Below are 17,937 nucleotides of genomic sequence, written 5' to 3' on the forward strand. Positions count from 1 at the left end.
TAAGGCATGTCTTAAAGGAGGAAAGTAAAGAGCTGTAGAGGATGAGGGAGGGAATTCCAGGGTTTAGGACCTTAGCAGCTGAAGGCATCTTTGGTGGAGTGGTTAAAAATCAGCAATGTTCAAAAAACCAAACAGGGAAGCCAGAGATTTTGCAGAGAGTTATAGGGCTGGGAAAGATTATAAAGATGAGGAGGGATAAGGATATGGAGGGATTTCAAAACAAGAATGATGATTTCAGGGAGATAATTGGACGTAGATATGTAACAGCAATAGAAGATCTCCCATGTACATTAATGCATGGAAAACTTCATGGAACCTGGTGAAGATTGACATCCTCCATCTTGTACACAGTGCTTAAGGAGGACAGAGACTGTGATCTTATAGTTTATAGAATGAACTGGAAGATGGAAATAGTCTCAATAATGTTCAAAACTTGACCTGCATAAGAGATGTGTTTGGTGTTCTTTGTGTAAATTTCTAATTTCAAATGTATATCCACCTTGGGATAAATGGGGGAGGTCAGAGAAACTGGCCCCTTACTATTAAGTTTATCAGCTCTCTTGAAAGATGAGGGCAGAATGAAATGACGACGGTGGAAATTGATGTGCATTTAATATACTTAGTGATCCCAACCCAACTGTTCTATTTAATGGAATATATACAAGTGGGACAGAAAGCAGGTGGCACTTGAAGTAATATTTTAAATTATTATTTTTTGACAAATTACTATAATTATAATAACATCACAAATTCTAACATTCATTTTTAGGTTTAGTGTTAAGTACTTACTTAAATTTTAACCTTTAATGATTTCCAGTGACAACTTCATAATGTGTTGCGTAATAGAGACACAATCCTGAAATATTTCTCCACTTTGTTACTGAATGCTATACATAAAAGGTGTTATGTAGGTTGAAGACAAGAAAGAGACAAGAGAGCCTGCACTATTAAAATGCTTTTCATTCTTCATATTTGTGGCTAACGGAACATGTGGCTATTGTTTTAACCATGTCTATTTATTTGCAGTTGTTCTCCAAGTATGTGGACTCATTTTGTATCCAATCAAGTTTGTGGAAACAGCCACCATGCGAACATATCATGAGTTCAACTGGGGTTATGGCATTGCCTGGGGAGCTACAATCTTCTCATTTGGGGGAGCCGTTCTCTACTGCTTAAACCCGAAGAACTATGATGACTACTACTAGAACAGAACTGATTCCACTGACAAATTTAAAGTAGAGCTCACCACCTATGCTTACTTGCTGTTCTCTCAGTTGAAGTGTGGCATTTAACCTGTTCTATCAATGCACTATCCACTTTGGCTATAATGAAGATAAATGCTTTCAACCCTGCACCACAAGGAACTCTGGAAGAAGTTATGGCTGAAATTTCTGTACATTGGCAGTTTCATATATGGACGGCTGGAATGCAGACTTCTGATAGTGTCATATCATCTAAGACCAATCACAAAGAAGCTTGGCTTACAGTGAATAATATTAAATAAAGACCACGACTGCAAGATGTTCACTTCAATCTGCCCGCTCAAAAGAACTTACTCTGAGAATGATAGTTTTGTGTTTCCTGTATTGAGGCTGGGAACTTGTGCCTCATTTTTGGATTTGGTTCAGATAAAGTATGTCAACCGATGATTGTTCTGTGGTAACTTAAGTATAACTGCATGCTTGTATCCATTTACTCTTATTCAGCAACATCTTCTGTAAACTTGTCTTAATGCAAAGTAGAATTATATTACTCCTGTTTATAATTATTACAATGCATTTGGAACACAAAGCAGTTCTCGCGCTGTGCTGAAGTTCCATTTGTCTTGTCAAATTAAAACTGCAGTATTTTATCTATCATTTTCTTATGCCTACAAATGAATTTTATGAAGTATCTTTAAAGATAAACAACATAAGCAAATGTACATGTACTTAGAAGCCACGATATAAAGTTAACTATGAGCATTTTCAAGAGTTGAAAAGCCAGAACAGACCTTATCTACAATTGTAAGCACTCTAATTTATTTGAGCAACTACTGTATTTTTATATAGACCTCTGCACACAACTTCCAGAATATTGTATACTATTCCTTAAACTGTGCCTAAAAAAACTTATTTTGACTTATATCTAAGATAAATATCATATTTCCAGTTATTTGTTACCTCTTTCTTTCTCTGTATCTTTCCTTCCCAAAATAATAGATCAAAAATATGTTCAGTTATTAGAAAATGCATATTTTGGGAAGGAAATAAGAGTTCTGTTCCAGCTGCAAAATACAGCACCAGTACTATGAATCGATGGAACTGTGCAGAATAAACAGCCTGTATATCTTAATTCTTCATTTTATCATTATTTTCTAAAAGAAACTTCCCAAGGATTTTTAGAGATTTGATTGTGTGATTTATCTAGAAAACAATCACTAAGAACTATTCTTGCTCTTACATGGATATTAACAGAATATGCTGAATGATTAAACTCCATCAATTTTTCCTTCAACTGCACGTTTCAAAATTGATGTTCTCAGCAACAAGCATTCCCTTGGCAAGTACACTAGCACCAACAAACAGGACACATGAATTAACCAATAAATGTGCTCCGAGCTATAACAACTGTGGATGCTGTTATGCCTTCTATAATATTATATAATTACATTCTATATAACTGGCAGTCAGCCTGTCTCACTTTCTAATTACAATTAGCAATGGATAAAATATTAGGACTGATCTTTGTAACTGACATTTGTGACACAGTCACAGCCAATGCATAGCATTTCACTGATTGATTTTTATAGGAATAAGAGTGGGATATTAAGCCCCTGGAGACTGTTTTGCCATTCAATGAGGTCATGACTGAACTGTGCCACGTACCTGTGTTTGCTTCTTATCCATTAATACCTTTAATTTAAAAAAACCTTTTAGCCCCAGATTTAAAGTGAATAATTGATCCAGCACCAATTGTACTTTGCATAATGTCTAAGTCTGTTTTTTTAAACTACAGAGTAGACATTGTATTCCATTAAATTTATAAGATTAAGAGTTGATTTTTAACTGAAATTTAAAAAGGTTAAGGGAAACAGGGCAGACAGAGGAAAAACATTTTTGCTAGTTGGAGAACCCAGAACTAAGGGGCTGGTAGGGACCAGATTAGAAACTGCAAGGAATATTATGAAGTTAGCCTAGACCCCAACTTTATTTGATTTTGGCATTAGTGTGGGCATAAAGTGTTTCGCTCCAGGTGTGATTCTATTGACCCACTAGATAGTTTTTATTAAAACAATTTTTATTTAAGAACACAGTTAAAATATAGCAAAAGGAATTAGCATAACTTTTATCAATTAAAATACTTTGACGTGACAAAGTATAGTTCTTAACAGCTACCAAACTCTATAGTTCCAATTTAAGGAATATTCCCATAGACATACATCCTTCTTCAGAACCAATTAGCAGCAAAAATAGAAATGCTCATGTGGATGCTAGACTTCCAGACTTTTAATCCCTCTGGACAGATATAGAAAGACACCTGCATTTTGACTCCCATACAGCAGTTTCCAGAGAAAGATCGCAAGCAGCAGATCTTGAGAGAAAGAGGCCTATGTCCTGCAGATCCCAGTTTCCATTCTCCAGAGAAACACAGAGCTATTTCTGTTCTCTACAGATTCCAAGCAGCAATTGAACTGGGTTTCTCTCTTGCCTAGCTCCACCCAGACCCATGACTCTTCCTGCCAAAACCTCAATCAAACCCCAATCTGAAAAGCCCCAGGAGAAAACATTAAAATAACAACCCTGCCTTAGTCCAGATTAAAACAAACAAATTAAGCTCGTTACCAAGCCAATTGACCCCAATAATACACTACCCATGCCATAATTTGGTTGATGTTGGCAGTCAGCAGGAGTGGGCAGTTGGGTGGCAGTGGGCATGCCATTCCTGTTTGAAAGTTTTTAAAAGGGCAGAGGTGCCCTTTGCACATCAAGGGGCCACCTTTCTAAAAAAATACCCCCACTTTCTTCCTACCCGCCTGCTCTCTAAAACCCACAAACACCCCCCATCCCACCTTTCCAGTCCCCTCCCTGAGCTGGCCAAATCCACCAGCCCAATACCCCAGACTTATCTTGCTCTGGGCTCCATTGGCTGCTGGCCAATTGGATTAGCTGGTAGATTCTGAGGGCAGAACTTCCTTCCCTAGTGAGGGTAGAAATCCCACTGTAAAGCAGTTTAGCCTATTCGCAGTTATGGTTGTGGATGGGCTGGTGTGGTAAAATATCAGGACTGAGCTATGTTACAGATATTCATGACACAGCCATGGTCAATGCATAACATTTCACTAACTGATTTTTATAGGAATAAGAGTGGGACACTAAGCCCTTTGAAACTGTTTTGCCATTCAATGAGATCGTGGCTGAGCTGTGCCATATACAGATGACTTCCAGTTGACTTTGCTTCCTGAGGTATGGAGAGCAGGCATTGCCTCCCCTGCCCCCCCCCCACCCCTTCAAATGCAGCACTGGGTATAATTAATTCTACACTGCACTCCCTCCAAGGCCAGTGTACTGTTTCTAAGGTGTAGTGCCCAGCACTGCTCGCAGAACTCCAGTTGTGGTCTAACCAGGGGTTTGAATAGTTGAAACATGTCTTCTATCCTTTTGTATTCTCGTCCTCTAGATGTAAATGCCAGCATTTCATGAGCCTTTTTGATTATTTTCTGTTCATGACACTTTACAATCATCTATGTACCTGGGCCTCCATGTCTCTTTGGACCTCAGCTACTACTAGTTTTTATCATTCAATAAATATGCTGTTTTTTAGCTCCAAAGTGGATGACTTCACATTTGCATCCATTGATATCCATTTGCTTTTGTCCACTCACTTAATCGATCAATCTCTCTGCGTAATTATAATGCTTCCACTTACACTGTTTAAAATACAGCCCATCTTTGCATGATTGGCAGATTTGGACATGTGGCTTTCAATTCCATCATCTAATTAATATTTTCAAAATAAAATATAAATTACCTGTGGGTTTTTATAAAGAAGGGTGAGAAAAGACCACCAGGTCTAGATACATTTACACAATCTACCAACTGTTTAATCACACAGCCTCCTAAGAGAGGGAAAGTAAAATTTTGATTCCAGCTTTAATTGTTGGGATATTCTTCTCCAGCCTTCTAAATCTTCAGAAAACCCCTGCTGGCCTTTTATTATTGCTGCACTGGTAACCTTCTGTCTTGTGACATGATAGTTTGTGTCTTAGTGGTCAACCCTATGTTAATTCTCACCTGAGAGTGGCTCACGAGTCCCACTCTGGCATCTCTGCTACACTGACTGCAGATGAAGGCAGTGCACTGAGATGTTGTACGATTCACTGACCTCTTTTTTTTCCTTGTTCTAAGCCATCTGAACATTTTGTGTCTCCTCATCTCATCCAATGCCCCTCTGAACAGTCAGCCTCCAGAGGTCCTAGCGATCAGGAACTGCATTTTGGCTGTTTGTGTCAATGTCTGTCATTTTCATATCCCAGGTGCCCTTGTAGCAAATGCATGGACACCAGCAGGTCATCATGAACCAATGGCCTGTTTGCTGTACAGAAGGTCTTTGGGTATATGACTGTCATCTACCCAACGAATGTGGACCAGCCATAGCAGATATCATTGACTTAGTAATGAATGTCTGCTGTCAAAATTAGCATGCTTGGAGTTGATGACCGTTGTCCTAAATTTATAATTCTACAAAGCAACAATCATTCATAAGGGATTGGGTAAACAAATTCTGGGTTCATTGATCTAAACTGGGCTCTGGGAATATAGAAAGCTTGAAGACATCAGGGCTGTGTGTGCTGCTTTCTGCTCACAGGCCAGACTGAAACTGAGACTGGATCAAATGACAGAATTTCCCTCTGGTGGGGCGGCACAGTGGTTAGCACTGATGCCTCACAGCGCCAGGAACCTGGGTTTGATTCCCAGCTTGGGTCACTGTCTGTGCGAAGTCTGCACATTCTCCCCGTATCTGCGTGGATTTCCTCCAGGTGCTTTGATTTCCTCCCACAGTCTGAAAGACGTGCTGGTTAAGTGCATTGGCCATGCTAAATTCTCCCTCAGTGTACCCGGACAGGTGCCAGAGTGTGGCGACTAGGGAATTTTGCACAGTAACTTCATTGCAGTGTTAATGTAAGCCTACTTGTGACACTAACAAATAAACTAAGCTAAATTACTGATGGCATGCTGCTTTCCCTTAAAGGCATTTTATAGCAGGCTTGTCCTGCCAAGAGATGTTGAAAATATATCTGAGACAGCGAAGATAGAAACTCTTCACCAGTTTTCCCTACCATTATTTGCCATCTAGGTTTATCCTGTATGCTCTAAGGACATCCGCTTATCTTCTTTGACTAGAAGTTGTGTCCTCACTCTGGAACGTACCGAACATGCATGCAAAAAGTTATGCCTTAAACGTGTAAAGAGAAGAGAGGTTAAGGAAGGAATTCTAGAACCTTGGACCATGGCAACTGAAGTAATGTCTGTCAATACTGGAGCAGCTAAAACTGGGGATGCCCAAGAGGCTAGAATTGGGAAGGTTGCAGGGCTAAATGATATTACAGAGATAGGAAGGAGTGAGAACTTGGAGAGATTTGAAAACAAATATGAGAATTTTAAAATTGAGGTGCTGCTTAAAATTGATCAGCAAGCACAGGCATGGTGGTTGAAAGGGACTTGGTATGAGTTAGGACACACAAAGCAGAGTTTTGGATAATTTCAAGTTCACAGTGGATAGAACATATGAAGTTGACCAGGACTGCCTTGCTATAGTTAAACCTATAGATAACAGAGAAAGGGATGAGAGTTTCAGCAGCAGATAATCTGCAGTTGGGACAGAGTCAAGTGATATTACAGAGTTGGAAAGTAGTGGTTTCAGTGATACCACACAAATGTGCTCATGAAACTCATCTCAGAGTCAAGTATGATAACAAGGTTGGAAACTGTGATAACCCCCATGATCTGCATGGGGAATCATTAATTGACCTCCCAGTTGGGCTTATTGAATACGAGCTCCCTGATGACTGGTGATTAGCCCACCAATTGGAGCTCATTTACCGAGCTCTATATAAGCAGAACCCTGAGAGAGTCCATTAATCTTTTGGGACTTGTTGTGTTCACCACAACTTTTGGTTATTGTTTATTTTCATTTGTGCAATAAAAGTATGGTTCCTTCACAGCCGATTTCTGGAGTTAGTATAGAAACATTATTTAGTCTCAGACTGTTGCAGGGAGAGGGATGGAATCAGTTGTGAGTGAACATGCTTTTTGCAGGGAACAAAGACAATGGGCTGGATTTATTGGAACTGGCTGGAGCAGGCATGGTGATGGAGAGCTGGGAGAATGGGGCTCGAGTACCCACGTTGGATTCCAACAACAGGAATGTTGTCCCCAATTAAGTTGAAAGCCCAATGTGAGAATCTCGCTTACTATCGGGGGGAAGGTAATTAGGTTAATCAAAGAACCATTTAAACCATCCTTGTGCCCATTGGAAGTTGCGGATTAAGGGTAATCCCTAACTTGAACATCTTTCCCTTGCCTCCTGAAGGTCATGCACTCCCCTGCCCTTTCTGAGACACGCATCCTCCTCTGATCCTCAGCCTGCCATCATTCACCGGGGTCCTGGGATTCAACATTGATCCTGGGGTTGGGCTTCAATGCATTACCAGCTGCAGCTCCCGTCCCTGGTGGCACTTCCAACCATCGGAGTGCTGCCAGCCTGTTTAGCCAGCAGCTCTTGGGCCTGAATCTCTTTCCTACAAGGGCCTTAATCATATGTGAGACCTGAGGCTGGCCAGTTAAGTGCCTGATGGGCATGCCGAGGGGAATTCTCCCATCTCGCCTGCCACAGGAATCGTAGTGGGTGGGGGGGAGGTGGGGGGAGGTGGGGGGGGGGGGGGGGGGGGTGGGGTGGGGGTGGTGCGGAGGCGTGGAACGGACCACGCAGAGGTCCGTTGACCTCGAGCGGGATTCTCCAGTTTTGGGGTGAGCTCGGCCGGAGAATCCCACCCGTAATTGCATCAGCCTCCCCCCTTTGGAGGATTCCCACTGTTTCTCAAAACAATGGCTGTGGGGCACTACTGGAACAAAATCCAGCCTGATTTTTCACAATCCAGCCTATATTTCAAATCCAGCCTATATTTCACAATGGAGGAAATATCTGCTCATCCAACACTTCATGTTGGATAAGCAGTCTGATCATTTAGAGAGTGTGGAAGTATTGCGAACATGGGTGATGGGGTAGACCTGGTGTTGTTAGCACGTGAGTGGAATCTGGAACTGTGTTGTTGCATGATGTCGCCCAGGGGTAATATTTAGAAATAGGAGAGGGTCCAGGATAGATCCTCAGGGACACCAGAGATAACGGTGTGGAAGCAGGAAGAGAAAACCATCACAGATTAGTGGAATGGGATGTTAGCCCATGGTTTAGTTGCTGCTGTAATTCAGCAAAGATCAAGCCAATAAGACACAAGACATGGAATTTGTTAACAAAAATGGAAATGATTTCATTCACTCAGCAGTGATTTTAACCAGTTAATTTATTAATATAGTTCATAATAAATGTGTCTTTTAATCTCGCAAAATGACTCATTTTTTAAAAATGCAATAGATTCAGATGTGAACCAGCAGGAAGGTTAACTCTAACAATACTCAAAAATATATTTGCCCTTCAGTTATGTTTATCTTAAGCCACTTGTTTGTACTTGACATTCAAAATGATTAGATTCGATGATTAGTTAGTGCAGTATATATGAAGGAGGAGACAGAAAATAGTTTCCAAACACAAGGTGAAGAGACTCTTAGGGCTGCCTGTAAAATAACAGTGCAAACATGATAAATGTAACTATGATATAACCGCACAGCGATCCAAATTACAAGATTAATTTGTTCCATTTTGTGAACAAATTAGCCCTTACATCATCCAGCAGAGAAAATGTCGGCCTTCTGAATGCGATATTTCAGTTGTTGCAATGCTGTCTCTAAACTCCCGAGTTCCTTGACTGTTAATTTGCACTGAAGCTGTGGAGTGCTTTAGAGGTATAACATTATTAACAAAGTAAAATATAAATGTTGCAAAGCAATGTCAGTGATTAGAGTCCAGAGTCATTTGTTTTTTTGGAAAGCTGAATGCAAAACTATGGAGCTATCAGGTTAGTGTAGAAACTATCATAAATAGGGAATTCTTTTGAATATTATTTTTCAGCATACAACTGCAAATATGAAAACAGCATCTTTTTTCAGGAATGTTGCTGCTGCATGGAAAGGGTTCCATACTGACAACTGGTTCAGAAGTTTATTAAGCTAACATGGAGAGATTGTCAAATTTTTTCTCGAGGGCCTGTGCTGCTAGAGTGAGCTGTTCAAGCCAGTCTCAACAATCCTCATTTAAACACCAGCAGACATCCTCTGCCCTTACTGCAGTCATAAGATCTCCTTATAGTAGCTCTGAAATTGATGATGGAACACTAAAGATGAACATGATGGGGCTAACAATAGGGTGAAATGCTTTGAGTTATGCCACTTTATCAAAGTGTTAAAAATGATCATAAGACCATAAGACCATAAGACATAGGAGCGGAAGTAAGGCCATTCGGCCCATCGAGTCCACTCCACCATTCAATCATGGTTGATTTCAACTCCATTTACCCGCTCTCTCCCCATAGCCCTTAATTCCTCGAGAAATCAAGAATTTATCAATTTCTGTCTTGAAGACGCTCAACGTCTCGGCCTCCACAGCCCTCTGTGGCAATGAATTCCACAGACCCACCACTCTCTGGCTGAAGAAATTTCTCCTCATCTCTGTTCTAAAGTGACTCCCTTTTATTCTAAGGCTGTGCCCCCGCGTCCTAGTCTCCCCTGTTAATGGAAACAACTTCCCTACGTCCATCCTATCTAAGCCGTTCATTATCTTGTAAGTTTCTATCAGATCTCCCCTCAACCTCCTAAACTCCAATGAATATAATCCCACGATCCTCAGACGTTCATCGTATGTCAGGCCTACCATTCCTGGGATCATCCGTGTGAATCTCCGCTGGACCCGCTCCAGTGCCAGTATGTCCTTCCTGAGGTGTGGGGCCCAAAATTGCTCACAGTACTCCAAATGGGGCCTAACCAGTGCTTTATAAAGCCTCAGAAGTACATCCCTGCTTTTGTATTCCAAGCCTCTTGAGATAAATGACAACATTACATTTGCTTTCTTAATTACGGACTCAACCTGCAAGTTTACCTTTAGAGAATCCTGGACTAGGACTCCCAAGTCCCTTTGCACTTTAGCATTATGAATTTTGTCACCGTTTAGAAAATAGTCCATGCCTCTATTCTTTTTTCCAAAGTGTACGACCTCGCACTTGCCCACGTTGAATTTCATCAGCCACTTCTTGGACCACTCTCCTAAACTGTCTAAATCTTTCTGCAGCCTCCCCACCTCCTCAATACTACCTGCCCCTCCACCTATCTTTGTATCATCGGCAAACTTGGCCAGAATGCTCCCAGTCCCGTCATCTAGATCGTTAATATATAAAGAGAACAGCTGTGGCCCCAACACTGAACCCTGCGGGACACCACTTGTCACCGGTTGCCATTCTGAGAAAGAACCTTTTATCCCAACTCTCTGCCTTCTGTCTGACAGCCAATTGTCAATCCATGTTAGTACCTTGCCTCGAATCATAGCCAATGCAAGTTATTTTGTGCATTGTCTTAGGCTGATTCAATCAGCCTAAGCCAATGATTCAACGGCAGAAAGCATCTTTGCAACTGGTGGTTAGATTTATTTTCTTGCAATCTACAAATGGGATGGTGTTGAAGGACAATTCATAGAATCTCTCCAGTACAGAAGGAGGCTATTCGGCCCATTGAGCCTGCATTGACAACAACCCTATCCTATTCCCGTAAACCCCACATATTTATCCTACTAATCCCCCTGAAACTAGGGTCAATTGAGCATGGCCAATCAACCTAACCCGCACATCTTTGGACTGTGGCAGGAAACTGGAGCACCCAGAGGAAACCCACGCAGACACAGGGAGAATGTGCAAACTCCCCACAGATAGTGACCCTAAAGCCGGGAATCGAACCCATAGCACTGTGAGGCAGCAGTGCTAATCACTGTGCCACTGAGCCACCCCCTAATTAATGCAGGCATTCTGCTCTTTCTGTTATTGGAAATGTTGGCCTATGAACTGCCACCAAATCGCCTTGGCTGCTTTCTGTGCAACAGCTTTTCCTACATTTTCTCATTTCTGGGACTCTTATTTCTTAGGCAAGAATTCCTCTTCAGTTGCTGCTGCAAGAAAAATTCACAGGATGTGCTGGCTGGGCCAGCACTTTTATTGCCCATTCCTAATTGCTGTTGAGGAGGTGGAGGTGAGCCACTTACTTGACCCGCTACAGTCCATCTCATGTAGGTGCATCCACAGTGCTGCTAGGAAAGAAGTTCCAAGATTTTGGCACACTTCTGCGGTAGGGGTGGCACGGTGGCACAGTAGTTAGCACTGCTGCCTCACAGCACCAGGGACCCAGGATGGATTCCTGGCTTGGATCACTACCTGTGTGGAGTTTGCACATTCTTCCCGGCCAAAGATGTGTGGGTTAGGATTGGCCGTGCTAAATTGCCCCTTAGTGTCAGGGGGACTAGCTAAGGGTAAATGCTTGGGGTTATGGGGATAAGGCCTGGGTCAGATTGTGGTCGGTGCAGACTCGATGAGCCAAATAGCCTCCTTCTGCACTGTAGGATTCTATGATTCTATTGAGTTATTTGAGTGATGTTGGAACAGTACTCACGGTAAGGAGTCTAACAACACCAGGTTAAAGTCCAACAGGTTTATTTGGTAGCAAATGCCACTAGCTTTCGGACCGCCGTCCCTTCGTCAGGTGGAGTGGGAGATGTGCTCACAAACAGGGCATACAGAGACACAAACTCAATTTACAGAATAATGATTGGAATGCTAATCAAGCTAATCAATGCTAATACAGCTAATCAAGTCTTAAAGGTACAGACAATGTGAGTGGACAGAGCATTAAGCACAGGTTAAAGAGATGTATATTGTCTCCAGACAGGACAGCTCGTGAGATTTTGCAAGTCCAGGCAAGTTGTGGGGGTTACAGATAGTGTGACATGAACCCAAGATCCCGGTTGAGGCAGTCCTCATGTGTGCGGAACTTGGCTATCAGTTTCTGCTCAGCGACCCTGCGGTGTCGTGTGTTGTGAAAGCTGCCTTGGAGAACGCTTACCCGAAGATCAGAGGATGAATGCACGTGACCAACACACGACACCGTGAGAATTTTTATTGCCCATTCTCATCTCACGTGAGAACACCATCCACCAGATACACGGTACCTACTCTTGCAACTCGGCCAACGTTGTCTACTTGATACGCTGCAGGAAAGGATGTCCCGAGGCATGGTACATTGGGGAAACCATGCAGACACTACGACAACGGATGAATGAACACCGCTTGACAATCACCAGGCAAGACTGTTCTCTTCCTGTGGGGGAGCACTTCAGCGGTCACAGGCATTCAGCCTCTGATCTTCGGGTAAGCGTTCTCCAAGGCGGCCTTCACGACACACGACAGCGCAGAGTCGCTGAGCAGAAACTGATAGCAAAGTTCCGCACACATGAGGATGGCCTAAACCGGGATGCTGGATTTATGTCACACTATCAGTAACCCCCACAGCTTGCCTCCTGGACTTGCAGAATCTCACTGGCTGTCCTGTCTGGAGACAATACACATTTCTTTAACCTGTGCCTAATGCTCCCTCCACTCACATTGTCCGTATCTTTAAGACCTGATCAGCTGTAAAGATTCGCATTCTAATCAGTATTCTGTAACTTGATTTTATGTCTCTGTATGCCCTGTTTGAGAGCAGGTATCCACTCCATCTGACGAAGGAGCAGCGCTCCGAAAGCGAATGGCATTTGCTACCAAATAAACCTGTTGGACTTTAACCTGGTGTTGTTAAAACTCTTACTCTGTTCTTCTTAATGCAGTATTTATATGATTCAGTTTCTGTTGAATGGTAATCCCTAGGATGTTGATATCAATATCCAGTCCCTATTTCAAGGTGAAAGTGCACAGGTTGCAGCAGAACACAAACACCACAAGAGACAATGGGGTCAGTATTGAAAGAAAACCCCCTGAGTTACTCAGGTACCCGAATCACTACTTTAGTATGCCAGTGCTTTTCTTCATTCTGCCCGAGTCATTCTATCACATTTGTGCTAGCTTTTGTGGATTTCAGATAGATTTTACCATCCATCACTTATCCCCTAGCATCCTTGTAACTGCTGCTCTTCTCAAAAACTGTGGAAATGTTGGAGTGATGTAGAATGAACATGGAATGGTTACTCCTAAGGTGGGATTTGCTGGCCACGCTCACCCCAAAACGGACCTTTGAATGGTCCGTGCCTCACCCGCCATGGTTTCCGTGGTGGGCGGGATGGGAAAATTCTGCCTCTGGAGTAACGACTATACATGCATATTACATCATATACCAGGTGCACTTCCAGAGAGTGGGACATTTGGCTAACATGTGGCTAATATGTGCCATGTCTCTTGTCGCAGCCAGGGAGGACCCAGATGTAAAATATTGGAGGACTGTCTTCATTTTGTGACCCATTGTCCAATCCCAGTCCAACGCCAGCATCTCCACATCATAACTTTGTGAGCCGCTGGAAGAGGGAAGCTTCATGGCAGAGAGCACCACCCTTTCTCTTGCTGCACAGATATGCTACTGCCCCCGGGAGAATCTGAGCCACCTTTCCCACTCCTCCCTGATGAGTTCTCACTAATTGATCCTGGGTCTATGGTACTCATGTGGAGGGTAGGGTTACCAACGCATAACCTCCATCTTCTGTGGAACTGTGACAACATTTGCTACTGCTTCAGGATTGTCTTCTTTCTGCTCTTGTTGCTACTTCTGTTCTTCCTGCTCATTTCCCTCCCCCTTTATGGCAAACATGACTAGGTACAGCAATCTTTGGTGATACATGTGGTTTGTAAAATAAAGTATATTGAGGTTTCATTTGCAATGTAGGAACCTGATTTGCATACATTAATGAGTGTATTACTGTGTCAGGCAGCTGACTAGACTGGCTGAGCTGAAGACCCCTGTCTAATGGCAGTCCAAAGATGTGCGGGTTAGGTTGATTGGCCATGCTAAAATTGCCCCTTAGTGTCCTGGGATGCGTAGATTAGAGGGATTAGCGGGTAAAATATGTAGGGATATGGGGGTAGGGCCTGGGTGGGATTGTGGTCGATGCAGACTCGATGGGCCGAATGGCCTCTTTCTGTACTGTAGGGTTTCTATGAAAAGCCAGGTGGTAAGTTTCACCATAATTTTAGGAGTCCTGGTGACTTGTTTTTGGCAAGCAACAAGCCTGAAATTCAGTTCCATATCTGCATTCATCGCAAGTCTTGCCAGCTACAGTAACTCCAGGCAAGGTGCAAAATAATTTAATTGCCGAATAAAATGTGCCTCAGTGAAGAGTTAATACACTAGTCTCGGAAGATTGTTCCGATTGCTGCAGTTCCATTTCCCACATCAACTGGGCGAAATCTTACCAAAAAATGGCAGAGTGTTGTTTCTGACGAGAAAAACCGATGCGTTTCTCTCCAGAGAAACCGATCGGTTTTATCTTCAAACCTTACAACACTCAGTCAATAAAAATCAAGGGGTTGTGATTTATGCCGTTATAAACACACCAGCAAAACCCGGCAGGACTGAGTTCAGGGTGCCATCTTTAAAGGGTGCCCCCATCAGAGCTGCAATAAGCCTCCCCCCACCCCACCATGGAGATTTCAAGGGCTCCCTCCCCACCCCACAACACATTTGCATGAATCCCCCGCCCCCATGAGGTTCCCTCTGAGGCTCGCCCCATAGCACAGATTGGCACTGCCAAGGTGGCATGGTGCCAACCTGACAGTGCCAACCTGTGCCTAGAGGCAGTGCCCAGGGGAATTGCCAGGGCACTGCCTGGCCACGTAGTTCATCCCCCCAGGGGCTATACCTCCCTTTACGCCCCGGGGAGACCCCCATGCCAGGTTCATGAGATGAGATCGGGCATTTTCAGATTAGAATGGCCGTAGGCTCGGCACGGTTTGAAGATATGGCGAGGAGTTAAGATACGATGGGGGGGGGTGGGGGAGGCGTTTAATTATATTAAATACATGCAAATACATGTAAATCAGGTGACTTCACCGACGAGGGGTAGGGATGACCCGAAATCGCGTTCTCACCGGCACGAATTGTAACTTCTGCATTTAGAGTTCTCATCGGCATTCCCACGGACGGCGAACGTGGTCTCAAGATTGACCCCTACTTCATTGCTTTTCTGAATCAGATCAACAAATGTTGTACTGATTTGGGTGCCCCTCTTGTATACGATCAAAAGAACCTGACTGAGACCGCACAGGGCCATTCATTTCATGTACAAATTTTACAGTTGGCAGTAACAAGAGTTCCATCCTATTACTCTAGGCTAGTTTCAAACTCTGGACCCAGAGTGTTAAACAAACCTCCTAGATTTGATTTATTTTCCATGTGGGAGGTGTGGACACTTTCTAACTGAGGAAACCACTTCTGATCTTAATGAATGTCATTCGGTTGACTGAAACTTCATAAAATGAATCAAAATGCCTTTGTTTTGAATCTGTTAACTGTTCACCCATTGCAAACATGCAGTAAAAAATCCATAAACATCTCTAATGAAATATATCAAAACCACATAAAGAACAGAACTGCCTTTCACTAAAAATTACACCTTTAAAGTTCAAAACTAAAATCTGACGGAATTGGTTTCTCTATAAGTCATTACATGTTAGATGGCTACAATCAATACTCATTAGCAGCAATGAGCTTTGTGGCAAATTCTATGTCGTAAAACACAATTGTTTTTAAGAAATAGATTCAACTGTCCTTGGCTCCTTGTCGCCTTTGAGCATGAAATAGTACTTGCAGCTTTCACATCTGTTCTTCTCTAACAATTACAGATGTGTTTCAGTCAATTTGCAATGCTGAATTTTTAAAAGTGGAATTAATAAAATATGTAGAACTGTGTGCGATTTGTATTATTTAAATAAATCAAGTCTTTGTACTACCATTAATAACTATCATCTGGGAAGGTTATATTATCTAATTGATGGAAGTATTGTCATTAACTGTATCGCGTATCCCTTCCCTTTCCCTGTGATACATGACTGCAGAAATTGATTCTTCAGTGCCTAAAGACAAACTGATTAACGTCTGATTGCAAATGACAGTTTAATTAGAGCGAATGCCACTTTCATTGTGAGGATTCAGTTGGAGAGCAAAATTCCCTTATGTCTTCACGTGAATGAGAAACATTAATCACCAAAAGATGTATTTTAATATAACTTTTTTATCGTTCTATTGAACTCTTTTGAATAATGTGCCAGCAAACAATGGGGGGTGAAATTGGTTTAGCTACTGTAGTGCAAATTAGTGGATCGGCAGTCAGTTTTACACTCAACCTACTTTCTTTTCCCATGTGAAAGAGCGCTTCTCGGCCTTTTGGCTAAGATCAAGTGTAGTTATGCAGATGCTGCACTTGGTTGAGGTCATTGGGTTGCATTTAAGCTTCATATGTTTCATATGAAGCAATTTTTAAAAGCGGTATCTCGGCCTTTTGGCTAAGATGCAAATGAGATCAAGTTTTGGAGGAGGAAATCTCCGCCTACTCCAATCAGCGTGGCTCATGTAGATAAGGCCCAAGACAGGGCAGAGGACTGCATGCCCTGTCTTGTCAGCCTGGATCGGAAATGTCTCAACTTGTTGAGACTCTGAATTGGACTTGATTTGATTGAATTGGAAAAGTATCAAAAAAAAAGAGGCTACTGGGTTATCTGTCTCCCATTTGACACTCTGGCCCAAGACCAATTCACCAGCAATGCATTGTATTAGCTACTTCGACTAGTTCAGATCAGTGCTGGCTGACCACCAGTGAGCTGTCTTTTGAACCCAACCATTGTAACTGAATGTGGCGGAAACCCCTGTGATTTTCCTGCTGATTTCCAGCAAAGTTACAATGGTGGACCAGGAGCAACCCCAAGGAAATTCGTGCCACTTGAGACGCCGATGGAGATCAAAGTCAATTTTTATTTTCAAGTAATTCCCATACTGATGTTGAAGGTCTAGGAAATACTGTGGGTTAAAAACAATTTCAAACCATTTTGTAGAATTTGTGAGAATCCAGTGGCTCAATTGTTCAATCAGACTGATACACTCCAACTATTAAGCAGCAGTTACTGTGTATCACAGTGTGATGAGTTTAGCTTGAAAGTACCATTCACAGCATCACCTGCAGCGTTCTGGATCATGAAGGTAATTCTGAAGGTAATAATGAAATATATGTCTTACAATCTAGTGGCGACAAAGGATAGTCCTCACAAATAAACACATGGATCATTGTGCCATTAACCCATGGCTAATTTGGTGTTTGCAATGTAGGAAGCACATTAAATTTGTGCTACGCACTGATTGGAATAAACTCTGCATCGAACTACCAAGCTGTGCATTGGTTGAGCACATTAGCTCAGGGTGGGTGAGTGGGGGGGGGTGAACTATCATGAATGGCCAGTGTGACTTAAAACTAGTCTGCACTAGTTTAAAGCTAGCCTGCATGTCTCAAACATCAAATGTATTGTAGATGGAGCAAGCACCGGAAGGAATGGCTGACCTGGGAAGGAATGAGGAATGGAGACACAAGTTCAGAAGGCAGTGGGGAAAGAGAAGATTGCCGTAGAGGTCAATACCCCGAGTCTAGAACTTGGATACGATGCTGCAAGAAACACTTCACATGAGTAGTCAAGGTCAGTGAATTCATCATCAAAAACCTCATCTCACCAACTGCACCACTAGCCTCACACACTGCTTGATGCGCCACAACTCACCA

General features: G+C 42.6%; 1 protein-coding gene across 1 annotated transcript in view; it reads left to right on the top strand.

Annotated features, from left to right (window-relative positions):
* Positions 1-2,496, top strand: part of tmem47 (transmembrane protein 47) — a 60,432-nt gene extending 57,936 nt beyond the window's left edge. Inside the window, exon 3 of the mRNA XM_078232519.1 lies at positions 1,027-2,496. Coding sequence (XP_078088645.1) covers positions 1,027-1,205 — 179 coding nt within the window. The 3' untranslated portion in view covers positions 1,206-2,496. The remainder of the gene's footprint in view (positions 1-1,026) is intronic.
* The last annotated feature ends 15,441 nt before the right edge of the window (positions 2,497-17,937 follow it).

Source organism: Mustelus asterias, chromosome 17 (assembly GCF_964213995.1).
Source record: "Mustelus asterias chromosome 17, sMusAst1.hap1.1, whole genome shotgun sequence".
Lineage (NCBI taxonomy): Eukaryota > Metazoa > Chordata > Chondrichthyes > Carcharhiniformes > Triakidae > Mustelus > Mustelus asterias.